Raw genomic sequence first — 27,535 nt, forward strand, 5'->3', positions numbered from 1 at the left:
GCTAAAATTTTGAACATGGTTTTCTGTTATGACTTCCAACAACTGTGCCAAGTAAGGCCCAAATCGGTCTATAACCTGGTATAGCTCCCATATAAACCGATTTGACTTTTTGAGCCCGTGGAAGCCAGATTTTTTGACCGATTTGGTTGCAATTTTGCACATTGTGTTCTGTTATGACTTCCAACAACTGTGCAAAATACGGTCCAAATCGGTCTATAACCTGATATAGCTCCCATATAAACCGATCTCCCAATTTGACTTCTCGAGTTACTGGAAGCCGCAATTTTTGTCCGATTTAGCTAAAATTTTGAATCTGGTGTTTTGTTATGACTTCCAACAACTGTGCCAAGTACGACCCAAATTGGTCTATAACCTGATATAACTCCCATATAAACCAATCTCCCGATTCGACTTCCCGAGCCCCTGGAAGCCAGAATTTTTGACCGATTTGGTTGAAATTTTGCACATTGTGTTCTATTATTAAATCGGTATATAACCTGATATAGCTGCCATATTAACCTTCTTGAGCCCTGAAAGCCAAAATTTTTTTCCGATTTGGCTTAAATTTTGCTAATTTTGCATGCGGCGTTCTGTTACGACTTCCAACAACTACGCAAAATACGGTCCAAATCGGTCTATAACCTGATATAGCTCCCATATAATCCGACCCCGGATCTTGATTTCTTGAACCGCTAGAGGGCGTTATTACCATCCGATTTGACTGAAATTTTGCACGAAGTATTTTGTTTTAACTTCCAACAACTGTGCCATGTATGATCGAAATCGGTTTATAACCTAATATAGCTCCCATATAAACTGACCCAGGATATTGAATTCTTGAGCCGCTAGAGGGCGCATTTATTATCCGATTTGGCTAAAATTTAGCATGAAGTGTTTTGTTATGACTTCCAATAACTATACCATGAATGGTTCAAATCGGTTCATAACCAGATAAAGCTCCCATATAAACCGATGTCGCATTTTAACTTTTTTAGCTGCTAGAGGGCGCAATTATTATCCGATTTGGCTGAAATTTTATATGAAGTGTTTTGTTATGACTTTTAATAACTGTGCCACGTATGGTTCAAATCGGTTCATATCCAGATATAGCTAACATATAAACCGATCTCCCGATTATACCTCCTGAGCCTCTAGAGGGCGCCATCGAATCCTGGCGAGAACATCGGACAAAGCGGTGTTTATCCCCTCTTAATGTTGGCGACATTTTGGAGGTACTATGCCATGCATGGTCACTTAAAAAATTTTCCCCAAAGAGGTGTCGCACTGCGGCACGCCATTCGGACTCGGCTATAAAGAAAGAACCCTTATCATTGACATTAAACTTGAATCGGAACGCACTAATTGGTGTGTGCGAATTTGCCCCTTCTCGGTTCCTGGTGGTAATGTTCTTCCTAGGGTAATGTTCTCATTAGGGGAGGGATGGTATCTCAGATATTTCGACTCAAGTATGGATATCAAATTCGTGCAGCACTTCCAAATCCCTTTGATTTGAGCCCCATATTGCCATGGCCGGTAAATATGAACCGTTTGGAGGGTGTGTAGATATCAAATGCGTTCTTTATTCCCAAGGGAAATGATGATGATTTGGGTAACCCAAAACACTTGGCTCCAAAATTGGATATCAAATTCGTTTTCTACTCTCAAATACCTTTCATTTGTGTCCCATATTGTCATAATGGGTCAAATAACCCATTTGACGTATCTTTAGGAAGAAAATCGCCACCTAGACTTGAGCGCAAATTTTAATGTCTTATTCGTATTGTACTCCCTAACACCTTTCATTTGAGTCCCATATAGGCATGGTCGACTAAAATGCCCATTAGGGGTTATTTAAGGGTGGGCGACCTCCTATCACTTGGATCTAATGTTTTATACCATATTTGTAATCTACTGCCTAATGAACTTCGAATTCATCTTTTTAGAAGAGTTTTGGGGTTGAGGGGGGCCGCTGGGTTCTGGACCCAAATTTTAATACCATATTCGTTTTATGGTCTCCAATACCTTTTATTTGATACCCTTATTGTGCCCAACGGACCACTTTCCGAAATGGGTGGCGTTTTTGGTGTAAGGGGGAGGGTCCACCCGATGTCTAAAAATTTTATTGCCTATGTTTCCTTCCAGACAAACGTACACAATCTATAGAAATTTTCAAAAAATCGGTTCAGCCAAGTATCATATAGTCATAAGACTATATGATACTTGGCAAATCGACCTGATTTTGTATGCGAGATTCGAAATCTACTCCCGAATACCTTTCATTTGAGCCCCATAATGAAATGAAACTCCAATATGTCTGTTTGGGGAAGTTTTGGGGTTGGGGCGGCCAGACGGGTACTTAGACTCAAATTTTAATGCCATATTTGTATTCTACTCTCCAATACCTTTCATTAGAGACCTATATTGTCCCGATCGGTCCACTTTTGATTTGGGGTTGTGTTTTTTTGGCATAAGGGGGAGGGTCCGTCCCCCTTTCGATATCGAAAAATTACTCAGCCTATGTTTCCTTCCAGACCAACCTACACAATCTGTGTTTCAAGGTAATCGGTTCAGCAAACAAACCTACAAACAAAAAAAAAAGAACACAAATTGAATTTTTTATATAAAATAGTTTGGACTTTGGATGGGGCTTTCTTGCGATGGGATGATTGTCACAAAACACTTGTTCATTCCCTTCCCTACACCACTACAGTGGTGCAGGATATTATAGCTCAGTGCATTTGTTTGTAACGTCCAGAAGAAAGAGAGATATACCCACTGATAAGTATACCGATCGACTCGGAATCTCTTTCGGATTAGATTCAACTGTGTCCATTTGTCGGTCCGCATGCCTGTCTTGCTATCTGTCTGTTCGTCTGTCTGCCCATGTTAATCTCTGTTCAATACGGCTCAGATTGGACAAGACTAAGACCATTTTGATAGATGTCGAGGAGCCTTAAACAACTCGCTATACCAAATTTTTGCGAAATCGGACAATAAATGCGCCTATTAACGGGCCAAGACCGAAATCGGTCTATATGGCAGCTATTTCTTAATCTGGACCGATCTGGGTCAAATTAAACAAGGGGCCTAACTGTCCCATATTTCAGCGAAATCGGACAATAAATGAGCCTTTTGTGGGCCCAAGACCCTCAATCGAGAAATAGGTCTATATAGCAGCTATATCTAAATCTGAACCGATCTGGGCCGTATAGAACAAGAAAGTCAAGAGGCCTGACCCAACTCACTGTCCCAAATTTCAGCGAAATCACATAATAATAAATGTGGCTTTAATGGGCCTCAGACCCTAAATCGGCAGATCGGTCTATATGGGGGCTATATCAAGATATAGACCCATCTTCGAACTTAAACTGCCTATGGACAAAAAAAAAGAATCTATGCAATGTTTCATCTTACTATCTCTATTTTTAAAGACTGTGGCGTGGTTTCAACATACCGACGGACGGACAGATCGATGGACGGACAGATCGACGGACGGACAGATTGACGGACGGACAGATCGACGGACGGACAGATCGACGGACGGACAGACCGACGAACGGACAGACCGACGGACGGATAGACCGACGGACGGACAGACCGACGGACGGACGGACGGCCATCGCTAGATCGTCTTCGATTTTTACGACAATCAAGAATATATGTACTTTAGAGGGCAGATCGGTCTATATGGAGGTTATATAAAGATATAGACCGATATAGCCCATCTTCGAATTTAAACTGCCTATGGACAAAAAAAGGATCTGTGCAAAGTTTCAACTCACTATCTCTATTTTTAAGACTGTGGCGTGATTTCAACAGACCGACGGACGGACAGACCAACAGACGGACCGACGGACGGACAGACCGACAGATCGACGAACGGACAGACCGACGGACGGGCAGATCGACGGATGAACAGACGGACGGACGGATAGACCGACGGACGGACAGACCGACAGACGGACAGATCGACGGACGGATAGACCGACGAACGGACAGACCGACGGACGGATAGACCGACGGACGGACAGACCGATGGACGGACAGACGGACGGCCATCGCTAGATCGTCTTCGATTTTTACGACAATCAAGAATATATGTACTTTAGAAGTTCGGAAATGCTGTTTCGATGTGTGGCAAAGGGAATGACAAAATGAATACATCCCTCCCATCCTTCGGTGGTGGGCATAAAGATCTCTAAATTCAAAATGTCATTTTATGGTCTACTGAAGCATACCAAACCAGCTAGTCTACTTTAAAAAATTATCATTTTTAAAACAATAGAAAATTCATTTAACTGTAGCGATTAAAAATTGTTTTTATACCCTCCACCATAGGATGGGGGTATACTCATTTCGTCATTCTGTATGTAACCCCTAGAAAATATTCGTCTTAGACCCCATAAAGTATATATATTCTTGATCGTAATGACATTTTAAGTCGATCTAGCCATGTCCGTCCGTTCGTCTGTTCTTCCGTCCGTTCTTCCGTCCGTTCTTCCGTCCGTCCGTCTGGCTGTCGAAAGCATGCTTACTTTCGAAGGAGTAAAGCTAGCCGCTTGAAATTTTGCACAAATACTTTTTATTAGTGTAGGTCGGTTGGGATTGCAAATTGGCCATATCGGTCCATATTTTGATATAGCTGCCATATAAACCGATCTTGGGTCTTGACTTCTTGAGCCTCTAGAGGGCGCAATTCCTATTCGATTTGGTTGAAATTTGGTACGACGTGTTTTAATATTAATTTCAACAACTGTGCCAAATATGGTTCAAATCGGTCCATAACCTGATATAGCTGTCATATAAACCGATATGGGGTCTTGACTTCTTGAGCCTCTAGAGGGCACAATTATTATCCGATTTGGCTGAAATTTGGTACGACGTGTTTTTATATTACTGTCAACAACCGTGCCAAATATGGTTCAAATCGGTCCATATCCTGATATAGCTGTCATATAAACCGATCTGGGGTCTTGACTTCTTGAGCCTCTAGAGGGCACAATTATTATCCGATTTAACTGAAATTTTGCAACTGGTGTTTTGGTATCACTTCCAACAACTGTGCTAAGTACGGTTCAAATCGGTCTATAACATGATATAGCTGTCATATAAACCGATCTGGGGTCTTGACTTCTTGAGCTCCTAGAGGGCGCAATTCCTATCCGATTTGGCTAAAATTTGGTATGACGTGTTTTTATATTACTGCCAACAACTGTGCCAAATATGGTTCAAATCGGTCCATAACCTGATATAGCTGCCATATGAACCATCCTGGGATCTTGACTTCTTGAGCCTCTAGAGGGCGCAATTATTATCCGATTTGGCTGAACTTTTGTACAACGGCTTCTCCCAAGACCTTCAATATTATAGTCTTATCGGTCCATAGCCTGATACAGCTCCCCTATAAACCGATCTCCCTATTATACTTCTTGGGCGCAATTCTTATTCGATTTGGCTGAAATTTTACACAATGCCTTATGGTCCGAATCGGAACCATAGTTTGATGTAGCTGCAATAGCATAGCAATTATTTTCATATATCCTTTGGTTAACCTAAAAAGGAATACCGGGAAATCGACACAACAAATGCGATCCATGGTGGAGGGTATATAAGATTCGGCCTGGACGAACTTTTACTTGTTTACTTGAAAGAATTAATGCATTTTTGTTGACCTACTAAAAAAATAATAATAAAGTACCATATCAACATTTGAGCAGCCTAACCCAGAGCATTTGAAAACCACATGAATAGCAGAAAGTAAAACATGACACATTTTTATTCTCAAATATGGGATAATGATAAGAATGTTGTTGACTTGTTGTATGGATGACAACAAACTCACATGGCGAGTATTGCAATGGAAATGGTGTAATGTGTGGGGTTGTTGGGAAATTTCGTATTTTTTTTTTTTTTTTTGTATTTCACCATTTCAGATTTTCTTAACTATTAATTAACACACTATGCGTAACACCCCGATAACATATGGCAATTTTTTTAAAGCAAACATTTCAATTAATTGTGCAATTTATTTGTTTTTATTTATTTTCAGATAACAATAACGTTATCGATAGCAATTTGCAAGGCAATGAATTCGCCGCAGCAAACAGCAACACCATGCAGCCATGTGAGTCAGTCACCAGCCTCAATGAAGAGACTCTACAGCAGAGTGTGGAAAATATTGCTCAAGACTATCAACAGCAGCAGCAGCAACAGCACATTCCACCAATGGTGGTGGAGGTCCAAACTGCCATTGGGCATATGGACACTTACAATAGTAACAACAATAAGATATCAATGACCGATGTGCAGGAATTGCAAGAGAATGTGGCAAAATCGGCAGCCGAGACAATGGTGCCTACCATGGTGGCTGTGACCACAACAAACGTGGATGTGGCCATTGAAACCACAGTTATGCAAAATAGTCCAATGCCGCTGCCCCAGCAACAGGAGAAATCCCAACAGCAGCCCCCACAACAACAACAACAACAACAGCATTATGCTCAGGATAAACCACAACAACAGACGTCACAATATGTGGCCACACAAACTCAAGGAAATCAAAGTGTTCCTCAGCAACAAGTGCAACCACAGCAACCTCAAAATTACAAACATCAACAGCAACATGCCCAGCAGCAGCAACATCATGCAGCTCAACAACAATATCACCATCAACAGTTGCAAACTCAGCCGTCACAACCTCATCACCAAGCCCAGCAGCAGCAACATCATACACCCCAACAACAGCAGCAGCAGCAGCAGCAACAATATCCTCCCCCACAACAATCGCATTATCATAACTATGATAATCGCAAATCCTCCTCCCAAATGTATGGCAATCAGCAACAGTCTCGTCGCAAGTATGATTATCACAATCATGGATCGAACAGCAACAACGAGGGTGCATCATCCGCATCCGCAACGCAAAATCAACAGCAGCCCACAACGAAAACCATGTCGTGGACTAATTCTTCGCAACACAAGAAATCCACCAATACAGTGGCTGTGACTGCAACACCTTCCTTGACCCATGCCGGAGGTTATAACAAATCAACGAATGCTTCGACCAATTCATCGTCTACCTCGTCAACAAGCCATGGCGGCGGCGGCGGCGGTGGCGGAGGCAGCCATGGTACACGTACCTATACCAATCAGCAACATCAGCAGAGCTATCAGCAACAGCAAACCACCCAGACTCGTAACTATGGAGCCATGAAAATGCCTTCTTCACCAGTGGCCAGTGCACCCACCAGTGCCAGTGGAAGCGGTGGCGTCGGCGGTGGCGGTGCCGTTGGCCATATGGAACGTAAGACCAGTCAATCAAGTGATACTGGCAAAACTCACCAGCAGGCGGCTACCACCTCAACGGCTTCTACCACAGCCACACCCCATCATTTCCAGCAAACAACAGCCGCTGCAAGCAATCAGCAATCGGCCCACAGTCATGAAGCCCCTGCCAGCAGCAGCAACAGCTCCACTAGCGGAGGAAAGCAACATTCTGGCAGTGCTCGCAAACAAAGCACCGGACAACAAAGCCAAACGGCAAACATAACAGCAACGAACACAGCTGAGGCCACTGCCTCGCCTACCATAAATTTGGCCCCACCCGCTTCGGCTACCACACAAACCGCACCCTCGACCCCCTCATGGGCCAGTTTGTTTAGAAATGCTGCCTCCTCCACTACAGCATCCAGTGCCAGCCCCGCTGCCGCAGCTGCCACCACCTCCAATACAAATCAAAGCAGCAATGCTGCCAATGCTTCAGCCTCCACAGGTATAGCCACCAACTCCACGACGTCCTCATCTACGTCCACTGCCAACTATTCACAAAAGCCCATAGCCAAAGTTGCTCCCTTTGAGAGTGCGGCCTTTGCCACACCAGCTGTAACACCCGGTGCCTTGTCATATTCGGCGGCCTCTGCACAAAATCTACCGCCACCGTCCGCCGCCACTGCGGCAGCTGCTGTTGCAGTTGTTGGCAATCAGAAAAAGATCACCACCAACATGGCCAGTCTCGATGAGTTCTCAATGAAATTTGCCGATTTCTTAACCAAATACAAAAGTGACTGGACCACCATAAGCTTGAGACCACGTGGCCTTACAAATCGTTCCAATTATTGTTACATAAACTCCATATTGCAAGCCCTGCTGGGCTGCTCGCCCCTGTACAATTTGATGAGAAGCATTCCCAAGCAGGCGGCTAATTTGTGTGAAGTCAAGGCACCCACCATTAATGCCATGTAAGTAGCACAGATGAGAAGATGTAGGTAGGCTGGATGGAGACCACCTTACTATGCCACATTTAAGTCAGCAATGGGGAGGATTATCTTTCTCTACCTCCTCCAATTGCGTTACAATTGTGGCACACAAATTGGGCAAGGTCAATGGTTTCTTTTGAAACTTTAGCATGCCACCGTTTTGGTGGCATTTAAAGTGGCATAAAGAACTAAAAGCCTTGTGTGTTGCCTTAGCCAAGGCTCGTATTTCCATTTGTCATAAACATGGGCAGGCTAAGAAAACGAACAATTACTTATACCATTTAAAGGAGTCTTAAACAAAAAACACATACACTGAGAAAAAAATTCTGTAGCCATAATTTAAAAAAAAAAAAAAAAAAAACAAGTTCCGCCGGACCGAAACTTGGAACCCATCACGAAAGATTCTTCTAAAAATTTATGCAAAATAAATTTGGTTGAAGGGCATAACTTTATTCTACATACCAAAATTCTATCAAACCAGCAAAAATTACAGATTCTAGCAGCCTAACAAGGAGAATCGAGAGACCGGTTTACATGGAGAAGTCAAATCGGGAGATCGGTTTATGTCAGGTTATAGACCGATTTGAACCGTACTTGGCACAGCTGTTGGAAGTCGTAACAGAACACTATCTGCAAAATTACAGCCAAATCTGCAATCGTGAAAAATTTGCGCTCAAGAAGTCAAATCGGAAGATCGGTTTATAGGGGAGCTATATGAGGTTTTTGACCGATTTGGTCAAACTACTACTACATCCAAAATGTCAGCCAAATCGGACAATAACTGTTGCTTGTAACGGCTCAAGAATTCAAATTGGGAGATCGGTTTATATATGAACTATATCGGGTTATATCTGAGCTCCCTTCTCTCACCAGTAGCAAAGACGATTGAGGCATTACTCCTCCCGAGCGAGCCTCGTAGGAGGATTTCCATTCGCCAAGCATCAACATTGATTTCGAAGACTGCGTAGCACAAAAACTGCTTTGCATGCCATCACCGCACACATTTGCCGTGGCTTCAATCAGCCCAGACCATGTAATAGGACGGTCCACGGTACACTGGACCTATCGAAGGCATTCGACACGGTCAGCCAGGCCTGGAACGCTGGGTCGCGAATTATCTGTGTGGTCGCCAGTCATTTGTGGAATATAGGGATAAGTAGTCGAAGCATCGTAGAGTGAAACAGGGAATTCCCCAAGGTGGGGTGATATCTCCGGCACTGTTTAACCCTCTACCTATCCTTCATTCCATAGAGATCGTATCATATGCGGACGATTGTACGATCATGGCATCAGGCCATCTGCGATAGGCTGAACGTCTACCTCAACGAACTTGCCTCATATTTCGCTGCAAGAAATCTGAAGATATCTGCCACCAAATCTTCAGTCACATTCTTCCGTACAAATACGCGTGAGGTTAATACTGAGCTAACTGTGATGGTCGATGGAGAAATGATTTCGACCAGCAAGTGTCCCAAAATATTTGGCGTTACAATTGACAGCTCTTACACATTCTCCCCACATGTCGCAGCAATTTGCGATAAAGTCAAAAATAGAAACAAGGTCCTCAAGTCACTTGCTGGCAGCACATGGGATGCAGACAAGGAAACCTTGTTGACCAAGTACAAAGCAATTGGCCGGTCTGTGGTAAATTAGGCAGCGCCAGTGTGGTCTCGTCAACTTTGTGACTCACAGTGGAATCCTATTCAGATCTGTCAGAATGCCGCCCTGCGAACTGCGACGGGCTGTCTCCTCAGTTCTCATGTGGACCACCTCCATCAGGAGACAAAGATCCTGCCAGTGCGAAGACCCACCTACATGCTGTCTAAGCAATACCTTTTGGGCTGTTATCGCAGAGACCATCCAAATCATCATCTTGTGGATAGTTACCCACCGTCCAGAAGCCTTAAGGTAGATCTACATGATCTACAAGAGAGAACCTCTAGATCAAGCGGCATATCAAGCAGGTCTAGACAACATTCATGCAGACACGGTAGCACGGTGAATGTAGCCCTTGGAGAAAGACCCCCATTGCGCCTGAAGGACCTCCACCGGCAAACCAAAGTAGTTCTGGCTCAATTACGTTCCGGCAGATGTAGCCGCCTCAACTCCTACAGAGCAAGAATTGATGCCGCTGTGCAAGATGTATTGGGTTGCCCAAAAAGTAATTGCGGATTTTTTAAAAGAAAGTAAATGCATTTTTAATAAAACTTAGAATGAACTTTAATCAAATATACTTTTTTTTTACACTTTTTTTTTACACTTTTTTTCTAAAGCAAGCTAAAAGTAACAGCTGATAACTGACAGAAGAAAGAATGCAATTACAGAGTCACAAGCTGTGAAAAAATTTGTCAACGCCGACTATATGAAATATCCGCAATTACTTTTTGGGCAACCCAATATATCCCAATTTTAACCAGGGACCACACGATACACGTCACCTGTTTAACTGCCCAGCCAGACCCAATCGATTCAGATCCATATCCCTGTGGACGCACCCCATCTTAGTCGCAGTCGCATCCTGGGTCTTGACACTCAACAGAATCAAGCAGACGAAAGATAGAACACAACAAACTGCTACAACAGCAACCGCAACAACATAGACTGATTTGTACCGTACTTGGCACAGTTGTTGGAAGTCATAACAGAATCCGGCATGCTAATTTTCAGTTAAATCGGACAAAAATTGCAGCTTGCGGTATGGTTAAAATCAGTCCATTATATCCTGATATAGCTGTCATATAAACCGATTTCCTGATTACACTTCTTGAGTCTCTAGAGGGGGCAATTGTTATTCAATTTGGTTGAAATTTTGCATTTTGCATCGTTTTGGTATGACTTCCAATAACTATGCCAAGTATGATGTAAATCTGTCTACAACCTGATATAGCCGCGATATAAACCGATCTCCCGATTAGACTTCTTGAGCTTCTAGAGGGGGCAATTCTTATCCGACTTGGCTGAAATTTTGCATAAAGTGTGTGGTTATGACTTCCGACAACTATGCTTAGCATGGTTGAAATCGGTCCATAACCTGATATAGCTGCCATATAAGCTGATCTTGGATCATAACTTCTTTAGCCACTAGGGAGCGCAATTTTAATTTTAATTGGTCCATAACCTGATATAGCTGTCATATAAACCGATCTGGGATCTCGATATCTGAAATCTCTAGAGGTCGCAATTATTATCCGATTTGGCTGAAATTTTGTACAACGACTTCTCTCATGACCTTCAATATACGTTTTAATTATGGTCTGGATCGGTGTATAGCCTGATACAGCTCCCTTATATATCGTTCTCCCTATTTTATTTCTTGAGCCCCTAAAGGGCGCAATTTCTATTCGAATTTGCTGAAATTTTACACAACGACTTCTAAAGGGTGATTTTTTTGAGGTTAGGATTTTCATGCATTAGTATTTGACAGATCACGTGGGATTTCAGACATGGTGTCAAAAAGAAAGATGCTCAGTATGCTTTGACATTTCATCATGAATAGACTTACTAACGAGCAACGCTTGCAAATCATTGAATTTTATTACCAAAATCAGTGTTCGGTTCGAAATGTGTTCATTCACCGTAACGTTGCGTCCAACAGCATCTTTGAAAAAATACGGTCCAATGATTCCACCAGCGTACAAACCACACCAAACAGTGCATTTTTCGGGATGCATGGGCAGTTCTTGAACGGCTTCTGGTTGCTCTTCACTCCAAATGCGGCAATTTTGCTTATTTACGTAGCCATTCAACCAGAAATGAGCCTCATCGCTGAACAAAATTTGTCAAAATTTGAACACATTTCGAAGCGAACACTGATTTTGGTAATAAAATTCAATGATTTGCAAGCGTTGCTCGTTAGTAAGTCTATTCATGATGAAATGTCAAAGCATACTGAGCATCTTTCTCTTTGACACCATGTCTGAAATCCCACGTGATCTGTCAAATACTAATGCATGAAAATCCTAACCTCAAAAAAATCACCCTTTACTATGGTCTCCAACATACGGTTCTGAATCGGACTGAGTCGGACGATAACTAGACATTATAGCTCCAATATCATAGCAATTCTTTACTTTTATAATATGTTTGCGTAAAAAGAGATACCGGGAAAAGAACTCGACAAATGCCATCCATGGTGGAGGGAATTATTTTTAAAAAATTTTTTTTTTTAATTCCATCAAAATTTTTTTTTACTATTTTGCCTTGAAATTCTCCCCTTACTACTCAAATCAATGCAATTTTCTTGTTTGTTTTGTGTTTTTTGTTTTTATTATTTAGGATGTCCTTCATGTCAAATTTCTCCAATTTGCCAAGTGGCCTTCGCCTGCGTACCGCCAAAGGTGGTAAGGGCAACAAAGACGATTTAGCAGCTGAACTACAATGCGATCCTGCCTTTGAACCCACTGAAATATATAAACTATGGAATGATAGCCGTGAGGAGCATGTTGAGGGGCGCCAAGAGGATGCCGAAGAGTTCCTTAGCTACATATTAAATAAACTTAATGATGAAATGCTGGAGGTAAATAAAAGCCAACCAAACTCAAACACATTTCTGTTTTACTGAATGTTCACTCCTCTCAAGGTTGTAAAACTTATTGCCAAACCCAATGCTGAACAGAATGGTCAAAATGAACAGGCCGAAGATGGCGAAGATGGTGATGTATGGCAGGTGAGTATGGGGCACATGTGGTTTCTTAACAATTCTCTAACCTTTTTTTCGTTTCAGATGATTTGCAATAACCGCAATAAGGGCAGTGTTACACGCCAAACTGATTTTGGTTGCACTCCATTGAGTGATATATTCCGCGGTGAATTAAGATCACGTTTGCAACGTGAGGGTGAACATCCTACCGATGTTATACAACCATTTTTAACTTTACCTTTGAACATAGAGGTTTGTTAGTGTTCAAGTTTGTCCTTATCAAGGTTTTTTCTATTATTATTTTTATTAATTTTCATATTCTACAGAAAGCTGCCTCCGTCAAAGAAGCCTTGGAGATTTTAGTTGGACGCGATCAATTGGAGGGTGTCACCGGCAGCAAGAGCAAACAAGAGGTTCTTGCTTGGCAACAAATGAATGTTGAAAAATTACCTCCTATTTTGATATTACATCTCAAATGGTTTGATTACCGTTCGGATGGTTGCACCAAGATCTTGAAGAAGGTCGAATTTCCTGTTGATCTAAAAATCGATACAAGTAAGTAAAATTTGCTCTACATGTTAAGTAGAGTTCAGATGCTTTAAAAGGCCAAGAAGCGCCATCTACTGGAGAGTAGTGGTGAACAAAATTAAGTAATACGAGTATTTATTATTAATGCAAATTGAAAGCTCTACTGGCACTGGCTGTCCTCGATTTTGTTTTGGAAAAGCTTCTCAGTCATAATCCAACGATAGCCATGGCTAGAGATGAGCGATAGGTAAAAACCCAAAAGGTATTACCCCATTTATACCCAAAAGCAGGGTATATAAATTTTGCAAATATCTTGGGTATAAAAAATTTTCCAAACAGTTTGTGATGATTTCGTATTCTTTGTATATAAACCTGATTTTCTGATCTCATAAAATCGGATTTTAGTTATATGTAGCCGTTATATGGACCAATCTCCAGACTTAAAGTCTTGAGGCAATAAATTCGTCATTTTTCATCCGATTTCAATGAAATTTGGCACAGTGCGTTCCGGTAAACCCCTACCCATTTCTGGTTTATATCGGACTATATTTGGATATAGTTGCCTTAGACCAACCGCCCGATCTCCCGATATATGGTATTGAGGCCATAAAAGATCCATTTTTTACCCGAATTTGATGAAATTTGATACAATGTGTTCTGGTAGACTCCTACCCATTCCTGGTCGAGATCGGGCAATATTTGGATATAGCTGCCATATAGACCGATCTCCCGTTATAGGGTAATAAGCCTATAAAAGGAGCATCCGATTTCAATGAAATTTGGGACAGCGAGTTCTGGTTCCCTTCTAAACCTTTTTGTTGAATATCGTCCAGATCGGACCATAATTGGATATTGCTGCCATATAGACCTATCTCCCGATGTAGAGTATTGATCTCGTAAAAGGAGCATTTTTCATCCAATATTTATGAAATTTGAAACAGTGAGTTTTGATATTCAACTTAAAAGTTAAGAAGGGTACCTAAACGCACTGTTTCAAATTTCATCAAAATCGGATGAGAAATGCTCCTTTTACGAGATCAATACTCCATATCGGGAGATCGGTCTATATGGCAGCTATATTCAACTATTGAAATTTGATAGGTAGAATTTTCTTTTGACTCCCGACGTTATTGGTGAATTTCAGGAAAATCGGCTCAGGTTTAGGTGTAGCTCTCATATATATACATCGCCCGATGTTCACTCCTAGGGCCATTGCAAGCGCATTTATTGACCATACTTCCCAAAATTATGTACAACGCTTTCCTCGATGACTACTACAATATCTTGAAGAAGGTCGAATTTCCAGTTGATCTAAAAATCGATACAAGTATGTAAAATTTGCTCCATATGTTAAGTAGAGGTCAAGTTGCTTTAAAAGGCCAAGAAGCGCCATCTACTGGAGAGTAGTGGTGAACAAAATGATGTAATACGAGCATTTATGGTTGATGCAAATTGAAAGCTCTCTTGGTATTGGCTGTCCCCGATTTTGTTTTGGAAAAGCTTCTCAGTCATTATGCAAGTATTTTCAAACGATAGCCATGGCTAGAGATCGGTCGAAATCGGTTTAGATTTAGATATAGCTCCCATATATATGTTCGTCCGATTTTGAGAAATAATGCAATAAAATGCTCATTTGTTAACGGATTCTCTCGAAATTTGGCAGACAGTATTATCTTATGACTCTTGACATTACTGGTGAATTTCATAGAAATCGGTTCAGATTTAGATATAGCTGTCATAAATGTATATCGCCCGATTTTCACTTTTAGAGCCACAGCAAGCGCATTTATTGACCAATCTTGCCAAAATTAAGGGCATACCCTCTATTTTTTCTTTTAATCCCAATAAGCAAAATACAAAATATTATGGCGATCGGTTAACGATAGCCCATGCCGCCATGCCGCCACGACATCCAAAGTTAGATGTAGTGCTTTCTAAGTAATCCAGCCGAGTATTTTAGATTCTAGCATGAAATTGGTAAACTTTGTATACACTTATATGGAATTTATTACAAAACCACAAACTGTACCCTGTACCACTTCTGAGACTGTGATAAAATATGTAATTCGACTGAGGAATTCCTGCTGATTCGGCTAAGCCATGTCCGTCTATCCGCATATCCATTCTGTGCTGTTAGTCCATCTGTCGTTTTTTATACACCATAGGATGGGGGTATACTAATCTAGTCATTCCGTTTGTAACACCTCGAAATATTCATCTAAGACCCCATAAGTATATATATACTGAATCATTTCGACATCCTAAATCGATTTAGCCATGTCCGTTCATATGTCGAAATCATGATAGCGGTCAAACGCCTTAATCTAGCCGCTTGAAATTTGTTGGTTGTTGGTGTTGTAGCAGTGTGTTGTACTCTGAGGCGGCAGCCCTTGCCGATGAAGGACTCTATCGGGTCAATCCGATACGTACAACCGGCTGCCATGGGATTGATGTAGGTCGTTGGGGCTTGCAAATGGGCCATATGGGTTCAGAATTCGATATAGCTCCCATACAAACCGATCCCCCGATTTGAATTCTCGAGTTCACTAGAAGCCTCAATTTTCATCCGACTTGGTTAAAATTTAGAACAAAGTCTTGAGTTATGACTTTCAACATCCATGCCAAGTATGATCCGAATCGGTCTATAAACAGATATAGGCCCCTATATAAGCGGATTCCCGAATTTGACTTCTTGAGACCCTAGAAGCCTCAATTTTCATCCGACTTGGCTAAAATTTTGAAAATAGACTTGAGTTACGACTTCCAACATCCATACCAATTATAATCCTAATCGGTATATAAACAGATATAGCCCCCATATAAATCGATCACCGGATTTGACTTCTTAAGCCCTTAGAAGCCTAAATTTTCATCCGATTTGGCTGAAATTTGGAACAAAGATTTAAGTTATGACTTCCAACATCCATGCCAAGTATAATCCGAATCCGTATATAAACAGATATAGACCCCAGATAAACCGATCATCGAATTTTACTTCTTGAGCCCTAGAAGCCTAAATTTTCATCCGATTTGGGATAGTAGTAAGGTACTAGACTACAGGTAGATCCAGATTCTTCAGCATCAGTTTAGAGATTCCGTCGGGGCCCAACGCCTTGGATGATTTGGCGCTAAGGATGACATTAATTGTGATGGCTATCCATCGGCTCGGAGACCACGGATACGACGTATGACTCTCCTCCGTGCCGTGTCACTCTCGTGATGCACAGGAGACAGTTCCATAACCTGGTGCAACTTGTCGGATCAGTCATGGTTACTTCGCCAAAAGTGACAGGTGCTGTCTTCTGTGGAGGTGGCGATCCTCGTCAAGCTCCTGTAGCTGAGTAAGCTCGTTTCGGTCCAAAGGACCGATCGCCGTGCGAAAAAGGTAGCCATTGGTTATTTAAAGGCGCCAATAACTATCATTGTCATATCGAGCATCATTGGCACTCAGCGTGTACCGCCCTGCGTCTCACTGAGACTCTCCGTTCGATAGAGCCGATTGTCCACTACTGCCTTAGCAGCTACTCCGTATGGAGCATTCCACTATCCACAACCTGTGGACACGCCCTGTAACTCAACGCAGCTAAGCTTATCGTGACAGCAATGAACATCACACGGATTAGATCTCAATGTTCCAGCCTGTGTGGTGCTCACAGCTATCCCGTGCCGGGATGCTATATGGTGTTGTGGTCTGGTGGACGGTGCTTTAAAAGTCCACCTACTGTTCAATAGTATGAATCCGCATTATCTGCAGCGTATACCCAATGCATGACGCGCGGTCTAAACCCCCAACTTTTGCCAATGGCTCTCTTGCTGGTGTATGGGGCAAGAGTGGCCCTTTGACTATTGGATTTGAAGTTCAATTTCCTGTCCAGCAAAACACCCAGGTATTATGCGGTTTATGTCGCAAGGACATATCACTTGCCACTGAAGGTAACTTGTATCTCTTGCTGAAAAGAACTACTTCTGTCTTGCACGGTTTTACATCTAGACCAGAGTTGCAGAGTCTTAAGATTACCCAAAATCTGACTAACATATATATATATATATATGGGAGCTACATCTAAATCTAAATCAATTTTGACCAAACTTCTTAGATATTGTGATACTTATCGAGGAAAGCGTTGTGCACAATTTTGACAAGAATGGTCAATAAATGCGCTTGCAGTGGCTTTAGAAGTGAAGATCGGGCGATATACATATATGGCAGCTATATCTAAATCTGAACCGATTTTCATGAAATTCACCAGAAATGTCGAGAGTCATAAGAAAATCCCTCCTTTTAAATTTCGAGAGAATCGGTTAACAAATGAGTGCTTTATTGCAATATTTCTCAAAATCGGACGAACATTTATATGGGAGCTATGCCTAAATCTGAAACGATTTCGAGCAAACTTCTCAAATACTGTGACAGTCGTCGAGGAAAGCGTTGTACGAAGTTTTGGGAAGATTGGTGAATAAATGCGCTTGCAGTGGCTCTAGAAGTGAAAATCGGGCGATATTTATATTGCCCGCTATGAGAGCTATATTTAAATCTGCACCGATTTTTCAGCCACCAGTAATGTCGATAGCAATAAAAAAGTCCTTCCTGCAAAATTTCGAGAGAATGGGTTAACAAATGACAATTTTATTACATTATTACTGAAAATCGAACGATCGTATATATGGGAGTTATATCCAAATCTGAACCGATTTTCTCCAATTTCAATAGGTTTCGTCTCTAGGTCGAAAAAACATGCCTGTACCAAATTTTAAAACGATCGGATGAAAACTGCCACCTGTAGTTTGTACACAAATGAATATGAACAGACGGACAGACAGACGGACATTGCCAAATCGAATCAGAAAGTGATTTTGCAATCCCATGGCAGCCGGTTGTACGTACCGGATTGACCCGATGGAGTTCTCCATCGGCAAGGCCTGCCGCCTCAGTGTACAACACACTGCTACAACAACAACAGAAAGTGATTTTAAGTCGATCGGTATACTTATCAATGGGTCTATCTCTCTTCCTTCGGGGTGTTACAAACAAATGCACTAGGTTATAATACCCTGTACCACAGTGGTGGTGTAAGGTATAATGATAATCAAACTTTTTAATTATCTACCAACATGTTCATTTTTACACCCTCCACCATAGGATCGGGGTATACTTATGTCGTCATTCTGTTTGTAACACCTCGAAATAAAGTATATATATATATTCTTGATCGTCGTGACATTTCATGTCGATCTAGCCATATCCGTTCGTCCGTCTGTCTGTCGAAAGCACGCTGACTTTTGAAGGAGTAAAGCTAGGCGCTTGAAATTTTGCACAAATACTTGTTATTAGTGTAGGTCGGCTGGGATTGTAAATGGGCCAAATCGGTCCATGTTTTGATATGGCTGCCATATAAACCGATCTTGGGTCTTGACTTCTTGAGCCTCTAGAGGGCGCAATTCTCGTTCGAATTAACTGAAATTTTGCACGTAGTGTTTTGATATCACTTTCAACAACTGTGCTAAGTATGGTTCAAATCGGTTCAAAACCTGATACAGCTGCCATATTAACCGATCTTGGATCTTAACTTATTGAGCCGCTAGAGGGCACAATTTTCATCCGATTTGGCTAAAATTTTGTATGAGGTGTTTTGATATGACTTCCAAAAACTGTGATGAGTATGGCCCAAATAGGTACATAACCTGATATAGCTGCCATATAATCTGATCTGGGATCTTGTATTCTTGAGCCTCTAGAGAACGCAATTCTCATCCAATTTGGCATAAATTTTGTACAACGGCTTCTCCCATGGCTTTCTATATACATGTGCAATATGGTCTGAATCGATCTATAGCTTGATACAACTCCCATATAAACCGATCTCCCGAATCGGACAATGACTTGCTGTAGCTCCTCCTCCTCCTTATTATTAATTATTCTTTGTTTGCCTTAAAAGAGTTACTGCCCACAAAGAACTCCACAGATGCGATCCATGGTGGAGGGTATATAAGATTCGGCCCGGCCGAACTTAGTACGCTTTTACTTGTTTTTTTGCTGATTTAATAGCCTTTTACTTTTTTTTCTCATCCCTGCCACAGAAATTTTGGCTTCCAAAAAGTACTCACAAAAACAACGAGCTTATCGTCTTTTCGCTGTGGTCTATCATGATGGCAAGGAAGCCTCAAAGGGTCACTACATCACCGATGTCTATCACACCGGCTATGGCAGTTGGTTGCGTTACGATGATAGCTCGGTGAAGCCCATCATTGAGAATCATGTATTGTTGCCAAGGACACCGCGTGTGCCTTATTTGCTCTACTACAGACGCTGTGATACAATACCACAACAGAATAACAATGCCGGCGGTGCAGCAGGAAGCGGCGGTAGTGGCAATAACAACAACAATAATTCATCAACTGGAGCTAACAATGCCTCCGGAGGTGGTGCCAGTAATGCATCAAAATAAACAACTGCCATAGTAAAAGAGGCAGAGCAGAGCGCGAGCATCATCAAATGGACAATGACAATGGGAAAAGTTTTAAAAAATGTTAGCAAAAGGAAAGGAAGGCATTACAAGCAAACAAAGCAACCAAGCAACCAACCAACCAACATACAATAGTACAGCAGCAAATGAGAGATGTAAAAAAATAAACCAACTAAACCAGTGGCAGCAGCAGCAGCAGTAGCATCAAGAAAAGCCTTGCAGCCTGACTACAACCGACCAATGTGCAATGAAAACAGCCAAACAACACACTATACCATAGTAGTTTATTAGCATGGAAATGCAAAGTGCGCTTAAACTATCAAAGCTCGCAGGTAATGGCATATGGGGGTTTTCAGGTGCCCTGCCACAGTCAGTTAATGCTTGGGCAAAAACTGCATTGCCCTGGTTAGATCCCTTGAAAGACAAAGGTTTTTAAAACCATTTGGCTTTCGATGTGTGGCAATTGGCCTTTAAAGAAAAAAACTCCTCTATGAGAAAACAAAACAAAATCACTAAAGTGAGCACCACCAATCATTTATATATGAATAGTTATTTTTTCGATTATTATTTTGCAACAGGTGATAAACATAAAAAAAAAAATTCTATATATATACATATGGTAACGACTGACGTGTAATAATGATGTATGAATGTATTTGTATGTAAATGTATCCATGTAAGTAGTTAGTCTATCTAATAATTATAATAATATTATTGTGTAAGTAACTATCTCAGACTGTAAGTTGGAAAACATGAAGTATGGCAAAACCATAGGAACTAAGTCTAAATCCTTCATCCCCTCTACACCCACACCCACCCACACACACACACAAAGGCCTACACCCCAAGGCAAATGAAAGAAAATCTAAGAAAAAAAAAACACATGAAATAATTTTAATATTTTTTTTTTTGAAAAATTACATTTTTTTCTCTTTTATTGTAGTTTTAATCCCCCCCCCCCCCCCCCCCCCCCCCCCCCCCTCCCCTACCTTTGCTTTTAATCATTTTTTTTTCATATAAATAAACTATAGCTTTAAGAATTTGCATTGCTAGTTTAACTAGAATTTATCTATATAATGTCTATGCTTAGGTTTACTTTATTGATAGATTCATAGTTCAAGTTCGTAGAATGTTTGTTGTTGTGAAAATCAAGCATGTGCAAAATCAAGTGGCATACGGAAAAGTTCTTTAGGGGTTATTTTTGGTACACATAAAAAAAAACAACAACAACTAAAAATTTTTATTTTTATTTTCTTCCTCATGGATCGTTTATAGCAAACAAACTGTCGCTTAATTATTGTTGTTGTAGCAGTGTGTTGTACACCGAGGCGGCAGCCCTTGCCGATGAAGCATTCCATCGGGTCATTCCGGTACTTACAACCGGCTGCCATGGGATTGCATTGCTTAATTGTCATCTGGCAACGCAACTCAACTAAACAAGGCAAAAATTTAAGAACATTTTGCCTTAAGAGAAATTTTATAAAAAATTTTTTGTTTTGAGAAAATTTCACAGAAATTTTGTTTTTTGGGAAGGTCGTGTTCAAATTTTGATAAATTTTGTAGAGAAGTAGTAGCACTAATAACATATGCCTGAAGCGCAAAATTTCCCAGAAACTTTCTCTAAGCAGAAAATTTTCCCGAAATTTTCTGTAAAATTCCCTGAAAATTTCTCTAAAGAAAGGTTTAATGAAATTTTCTCTGAAAAAGAATTTTTTACTGCAAATTTCAGGGAAATTTAGTTTAGCTTAGAGAAAATTGTTGTACAATTTTTTCTTTAGAGAAATTTTTTCTTTAGAGAAAATTTTTTCTTAGAGTAATTTTTTGAAAAATTTTTTTCTTTAAAGAAATTTTTTCTTCAGAACAAATTGTTTTTTAAGACAAAATTTTTTTTAGAGAAAATTTTTGATAATTTTTTTCTTTAGGGAAAATTTTTGAATAATTTTTTCTTAGAGAAAATTTTTGAAAAATTTTTTCTTTAGAGAAAATATTCGGGATTTTTTTTTTTAGAGAAAATTTTTTCTTTACAGGTAATTTTTGGGAAATTTTTTTCTTTAGAGAAAATATTTGGGAAATTTTTTCTTTAGAGAACATTTTTGGGAATTTTTTTTGGAATGTTCTTTAGAGAAAATTTTTGGACATTTTATTCTTTAGAGAAAAATTTTGGAATTTTTGAAAAATTTTGTCTTTAGAGAAAATCTTTGAAAAATTTAAAAGAAAGTTTTAGAAAAATTTTAATTTCTGGGAAATCTTATCTTTGAGAAAATTTCTGGGAAATTTTGTTTGTAGAGAAAGTTTATTTTAAATTTTTTCTTTATAGAAAATTTATGGAAAATTTTTTCTTTAAAAGAAAGTTTTAAAGAAATTTTGCCTCTAGAGAAAATTTCAGGGAAATAATTCACAGAAACTTTGTTTTAGAGAAAATGATTCTGAATTATTTTTAAAGACAAAATTTCCACGATATTTTTTCAAAAGAAAATTTTCATAAAAATTGTTTCAATAGGAAATTTCATGGGAGTCTAGAGAAAATTTATGGATATTTCTGTGAAATTTTGTCCTTAGAGAAAATATCTGGAAAATTTTGTTTGTTGAGAAAATCTATGGATAATGTTGTATTTAGAGAAAATTTTTGAAAAAAAAGAAAAAGAAAAGAAAATTTTTTTTTAGAGAATTTTTTTGGAATTTTTTTTTTCTTAAGGGAAATTTTTTCTTACGGGAAAAATTTTGAAACATTTTTTCTAAAGGGAAAAATCATTAACAAATTTTTTTCTTTGGAGAAAATTTTTGGAAAAATTATTCTTTAGAAAAAAATTTTGGAAAATAACTTCTTTATAAAAAAAAAATCCTTTTTAAAATTTTTCTTTTGAAAAAAATTTCTGGGAATTTTAGGGAAATTTCGTTTCGGGGAAATTTTTCATTTAGAGAAAATGATTCGTAATTATTTTAAAAGACAAAATTTCCATGAACTCTTCTCAAAAGAAAATTTCATAAAAATTGGTTCAATAGGAAATTTCATGGGAGTCTGGAGAAAATTTATGGATATTTCTGAGAAATTTTATCCTTAGAGAAAATATCTGGAAAATTTTGTTTGTTGAGAAAATCTATGGAAAATGTTGTCTTTAGAGGACATTTTCGAAAAAAAGAAGAAAAAGGAAAGAAAATTTTTTCTTTAGAGAAACTTTTTTCTAAAGGGAAATTTTTTATGAAATTTTTTCTTACGGGAAAAATTTTGAAACATTTTTTCTAAAGGGAAAATCATTGAAAATTTTTTTTTCTTTGAAGAAAATTTTTGGAAAATTTATTCTTTAGAAAAAAATTTTGGAAAATTTCTTCTCAAAAAAAATATTTCCCTTTTAAAATTTTTCTTTTAAAAAAATTTCTGGGAATTTTAAGGAAATTTCGTTTCGGGGAAATTTTTCATTTAGAGAAAATGATTCTGAATTATTTTTAAAGACAAAATTTCCATGAAATTTTCTCAAAAGAAAATTTTCATAAAAATTGGTTCAATAGGAAATTTCATGGGAGTCTAGAGAAAATTTATTGATATTTCTGGGAAATTTTATCCTAAGAGAAAATATCTGAAAAATTTTGTTTGTTGAGAAAATCTATGAAAAATGTTGTCTTTAGAGAACATTTTCGAAAAAAAGAAGAAAAAGGAAAGAACATTTTTTCTTTCGAGAAATTTTTTGGAAATTTTTTCTTTCGAGAAAATTTTTTTCTTTAGAGAAAATTTGGAAATTTTTTTCTTTGGAGAAAATTTTTGGAAAATTTATTCTTTAAAGAATTTTTTTTTAAAAGAAAGTTTTAGAGAAAATTTCTAGGAAATTTAGTCTTGAGAAAATATTTGGGAAATTTTGTTAGTAGAGGAAATTTTTTTTAGAGGAAAGAAAGTTTTAGAAAAAAATTCAGGGAAATAATTCAGAGATTTCCATTTTTTCTTTAGAGAACATTTTTGGAAATTTTTGTCTTTAGAGAAAATTTTTGGAAAACTTTTTTAGAGAAAATTTTTTCTTCAAAAAAAAAAAAAACTGGATTTATAATTTCGGGGAAATTTCGACTTTACATATATGTGAAGGAAAATTTTTTATTCAGAGAAGGTTTCGGGGAAATTTTGTTGTTGTTTTAGACACATTTTCATGTGGAGGTGGCGATCTTCGTCAAGCTCCTGTGGGTGAGTAAGCTCGTTCCGGTCCAAACGACCGATAGCCGCGTATTCTATTCTATATAAACCTGACCTTCTGATCAATAAAATCGGATTTTTGTTATATAGAACCGCTATAAAGACCAAATTCCAGACTTAAAATCTTGAGGCAATAAATTTTTCATTCGATTTCGATGAAATTCGGCACAGTGAGTTCTGGTAGACCCCTAACCATTTCTGTGAAGTGTGGTTCAGATCGGACCATATTTGGATATAGCTGCCCTATAGACCGACCGCCCGATCTCTCGATATAGGATATTGAGGCCATAAAAGATCCGTTTATAACCCGAATTCAATGAAATTTGGCACAGTGTGTTCTGGTAGACCCTTAGCCATTCCTGTCAAACGTGGTCCAGATCGGGCCATATTTGGTTATAGCTGTCATATAGACCGATCTCCCGATATAGAGTATTGAGGCCATAAAAGGTGCATTTTTCTTCCGATTTTGATGAAATTTGAAACAGTGAGTTCTGATACCCCTCTAAACATTTTTGTTCAATATCGTCCGGATCGGACCATAATTGGATATAGCTGCCATTTATGAGATCAGAAGGTCAGGTTTACATACAAAGAATACGAAATCATTAAAAATTGTTTGGAAATTGTTTTTATACCCAAGATATGTGCAAAATTACAAAAATACCCAGCTCTTGGGTATAAATGGGTAAATACCCGGGTATTTACCCAATTTACCGGGTAAATACCTTTTGGGTGTTTACCCATCGCCCATCTCCATTGTTAAAAAACTGTTTAAAGGCGATTACAAAACTTTGTTGTTAAGATTTGAAAGCCGTGTTTTGCCTTTAGGCGACCCATGGTTTCATGGACGAAATTTCTTAAAACTCATAGACTCTCGATGAAAAAAATTTACCTAGTCTTATGTTGATGGGGTAAACTTGCATGAATCTTTAAATTTGTATTTGGGCACATAGTTTAATTCAATATATAAATTTTAATATAAATAAAACGTTAATTGTATCGTATCGAAATTGGGGGTTTTGGGCCTGATTTTGTTTTTTTTAGTTCCTAATGTTTTTATCTTCATAATTTGCATAGTTTTGGTGAGACATGAAAATACTTTTCTTGTCTAAATTTAAGTTTTTTTTTATATATATTTATTTCAATTATTTTAAGTATTTCTTTTGCAACAAAAACTCTATTGAAGTCCCCTTTCGTGAACTTTTAATATAAAGCCACATTGTGTGAATATATTAAATCATACTCTTTCCATGAAGATGTGCCTTAAACTGGCCAAAAGTCTATTTGTTTTTATGAAAACAACAATATGGTAAAATTAATTTTTTAAAATCTTAAAAAAACTTTGTGAAAAGTTTAACAAAAACAACAAACTTCTTGCTATAACGTCGGCCCAATGTTATTTTGTTGTATATTTGCATTATTCGAAATGGTAGGGTACATGGGTCATATACTTTCAATCTTTATGTCTCGAAAGCTAAAAGGAATGCTAAGCCCAAGAAAAAAGAATAATCCAAGTGTTCTAATGGTGGGTTTAAATTAAGGTTGCATAATGGGTAGCCCATCCGAAAGGAAGAGTTCACCCGAAGGTTAGTCCAGTAATGATGGGTAACTTGTTTTGTTTTTAAACCCTCCACCATTGGATGGGGGTATACTAATTTCGTCATTTTGTTTGTAACCCCTCGAAATATTCGTCTTAGACCCCATAAAGTATATATGTTCTTGATCGTCATGATATTTTATGTCGATCTAGCCATGGTCGTCCGTCTGCCCGTCCGTCTGTCTGTCTTTCGAAAGCACGCTAACTTTCAAAGGAGTAAAGCTAGCCGCTTGAAATTTTGCACAAATACTTCTTAAAGATGTAGATCGGTTGGGATTGTAAATGGGCCATATCGGTCCATGTTTCGATATAGCTGCCATATAAACCGATCTTGGATCTTGACATTTTGAACCACTACAAGGCGCAATTTTTATACAGTTTGCTTGAAATTTTGCATAAGGAGTTTTGTTATGATTTCCAACAACTGTGCCAAGTATGGTGTAAAACGGTCCATAACCTCATATAGCCGTCCTATAAACCAATGACTTGACTTCTTAAGCCTCTAGAGGGCGTAATTCCTATTCGAATTGGTTGAAAATTTGCACTACGTGTTTCGTCATGACTTCTAACAACTAAGCCAAGTATGACTCAAATTGGTCCATAACCTCATATAGCCGTCATATAAACCGATCTTGAATCTTGACTTCTTGAGCCACTAAAGTACGCAATTCTCATCCGATTTGGCTGAAAATTTGAATGAGGTGTTTTGTTTTGATTTTCAACAACTGTGCCATCGATACTGGTGAAATCGATGCATAACCTGATATAGCTGTCATATAAACCGATCTGGGGTCTTGACTTCTTGAGCTTTTAGAGGGCGCAATTGTTATCCGATTTGGCTGAACTTTTGCATGAAGTGTTTCTTAATGATTTCCAACAACTGTGCCAAGTATGGTTCAAATCGGTCCATAACCAGACATAGCTGTCATATAAACCGATCTGAGATTTCGACTTCTTGAGCGTTTAGAGGTCGCAATTATTATCTGATTTGGGTGAAATTTTGAACAACGTCTTCTCCCATGAACTTCAACATGCGTATCAAATATGATCTGAATCGGTCTATTGTCTAATACAGCTCCGCTATAAACGAAACGAGTGTGATGAGGCCAGTCGACCTCCTTCTTCAATTTGGCCCTGATTGATCCAGATGTGGATATAGCTGTCATATAGACCGATATCTCGATCTATATCCAAATCTGGACCAATCGGGGCCAAATTGAAGAGGGATTTCGACTGGCCTAGCACAACCCATCGTCCCAAATTTCGGCGACATCGTACAATAAATACGCCTTCTATGAGGCCAAAACCTTAAATCGGGATATTGGTCTATATGGCAGCTATATCTAAATCTGGACCAATCGGGGCTAAGTTACAGGAGGATGTCGAGGGGCCTAAATGTCCCGAATTTCGGAGACATGGGACAATAACTGCGCCTTTTGTGGGCCTACAATTTGGCCGCGATTGGTCCAGATTTGGCTATAGCTGCCATATAGACCGATCTCTCTTTTTAAGGTCTTGGGCCGATATAAGGCGTATTTATTGTTCGATTTCGCCGAAATTGGGGACAGTGTGTTAAGTTAAGCTCTTTGGCATCGTTCTGCAATTTGACCCAGATCGGTTCAGATTTGGATATAGCTGCCATATAGACCAATATCTCGATTTAAGGTCTTGGGCCCATAAAAGGCGCATTTATTGTACGATGTCGCCGAAATTTGGGACAGTGAGTTGTGTAAGTCCCTTCGACATCCTTCTGCAATTTGGCTTAGATCGGTTCAGGTTTGGATATAGCTGCCATATAGACAGATATTTTCATTTAAGGTTTTGGGCCACTAAAAGGCGCATTTATAATCCGATTTCACTGAAAATTGACACAGT

General features: G+C 39.1%; 1 protein-coding gene across 2 annotated transcripts in view; it reads left to right on the forward strand.

The window, feature by feature from the left end:
* LOC106084684 (putative mediator of RNA polymerase II transcription subunit 26) overlaps positions 1-20,836 on the forward strand; it is a 176,663-nt gene extending 155,827 nt beyond the window's left edge. For both annotated transcript variants that reach the window (XM_013248559.2, XM_013248560.2), the window contains 6 exons: positions 6,050-8,237; positions 12,531-12,771; positions 12,835-12,921; positions 12,979-13,146; positions 13,221-13,449; positions 19,501-20,836. In XM_013248559.2, the coding sequence (XP_013104013.2) occupies positions 6,050-8,237; positions 12,531-12,771; positions 12,835-12,921; positions 12,979-13,146; positions 13,221-13,449; positions 19,501-19,868 (3,281 nt within the window). In that variant the 3' untranslated portion in view covers positions 19,869-20,836. The remainder of the gene's footprint in view (positions 1-6,049; positions 8,238-12,530; positions 12,772-12,834; positions 12,922-12,978; positions 13,147-13,220; positions 13,450-19,500) is intronic.
* The last annotated feature ends 6,699 nt before the right edge of the window (positions 20,837-27,535 follow it).

Source organism: Stomoxys calcitrans, chromosome 1, assembly GCF_963082655.1.
Source record: "Stomoxys calcitrans chromosome 1, idStoCalc2.1, whole genome shotgun sequence".
In the NCBI taxonomy this organism is placed as follows: Eukaryota; Metazoa; Arthropoda; class Insecta; order Diptera; family Muscidae; genus Stomoxys; species Stomoxys calcitrans.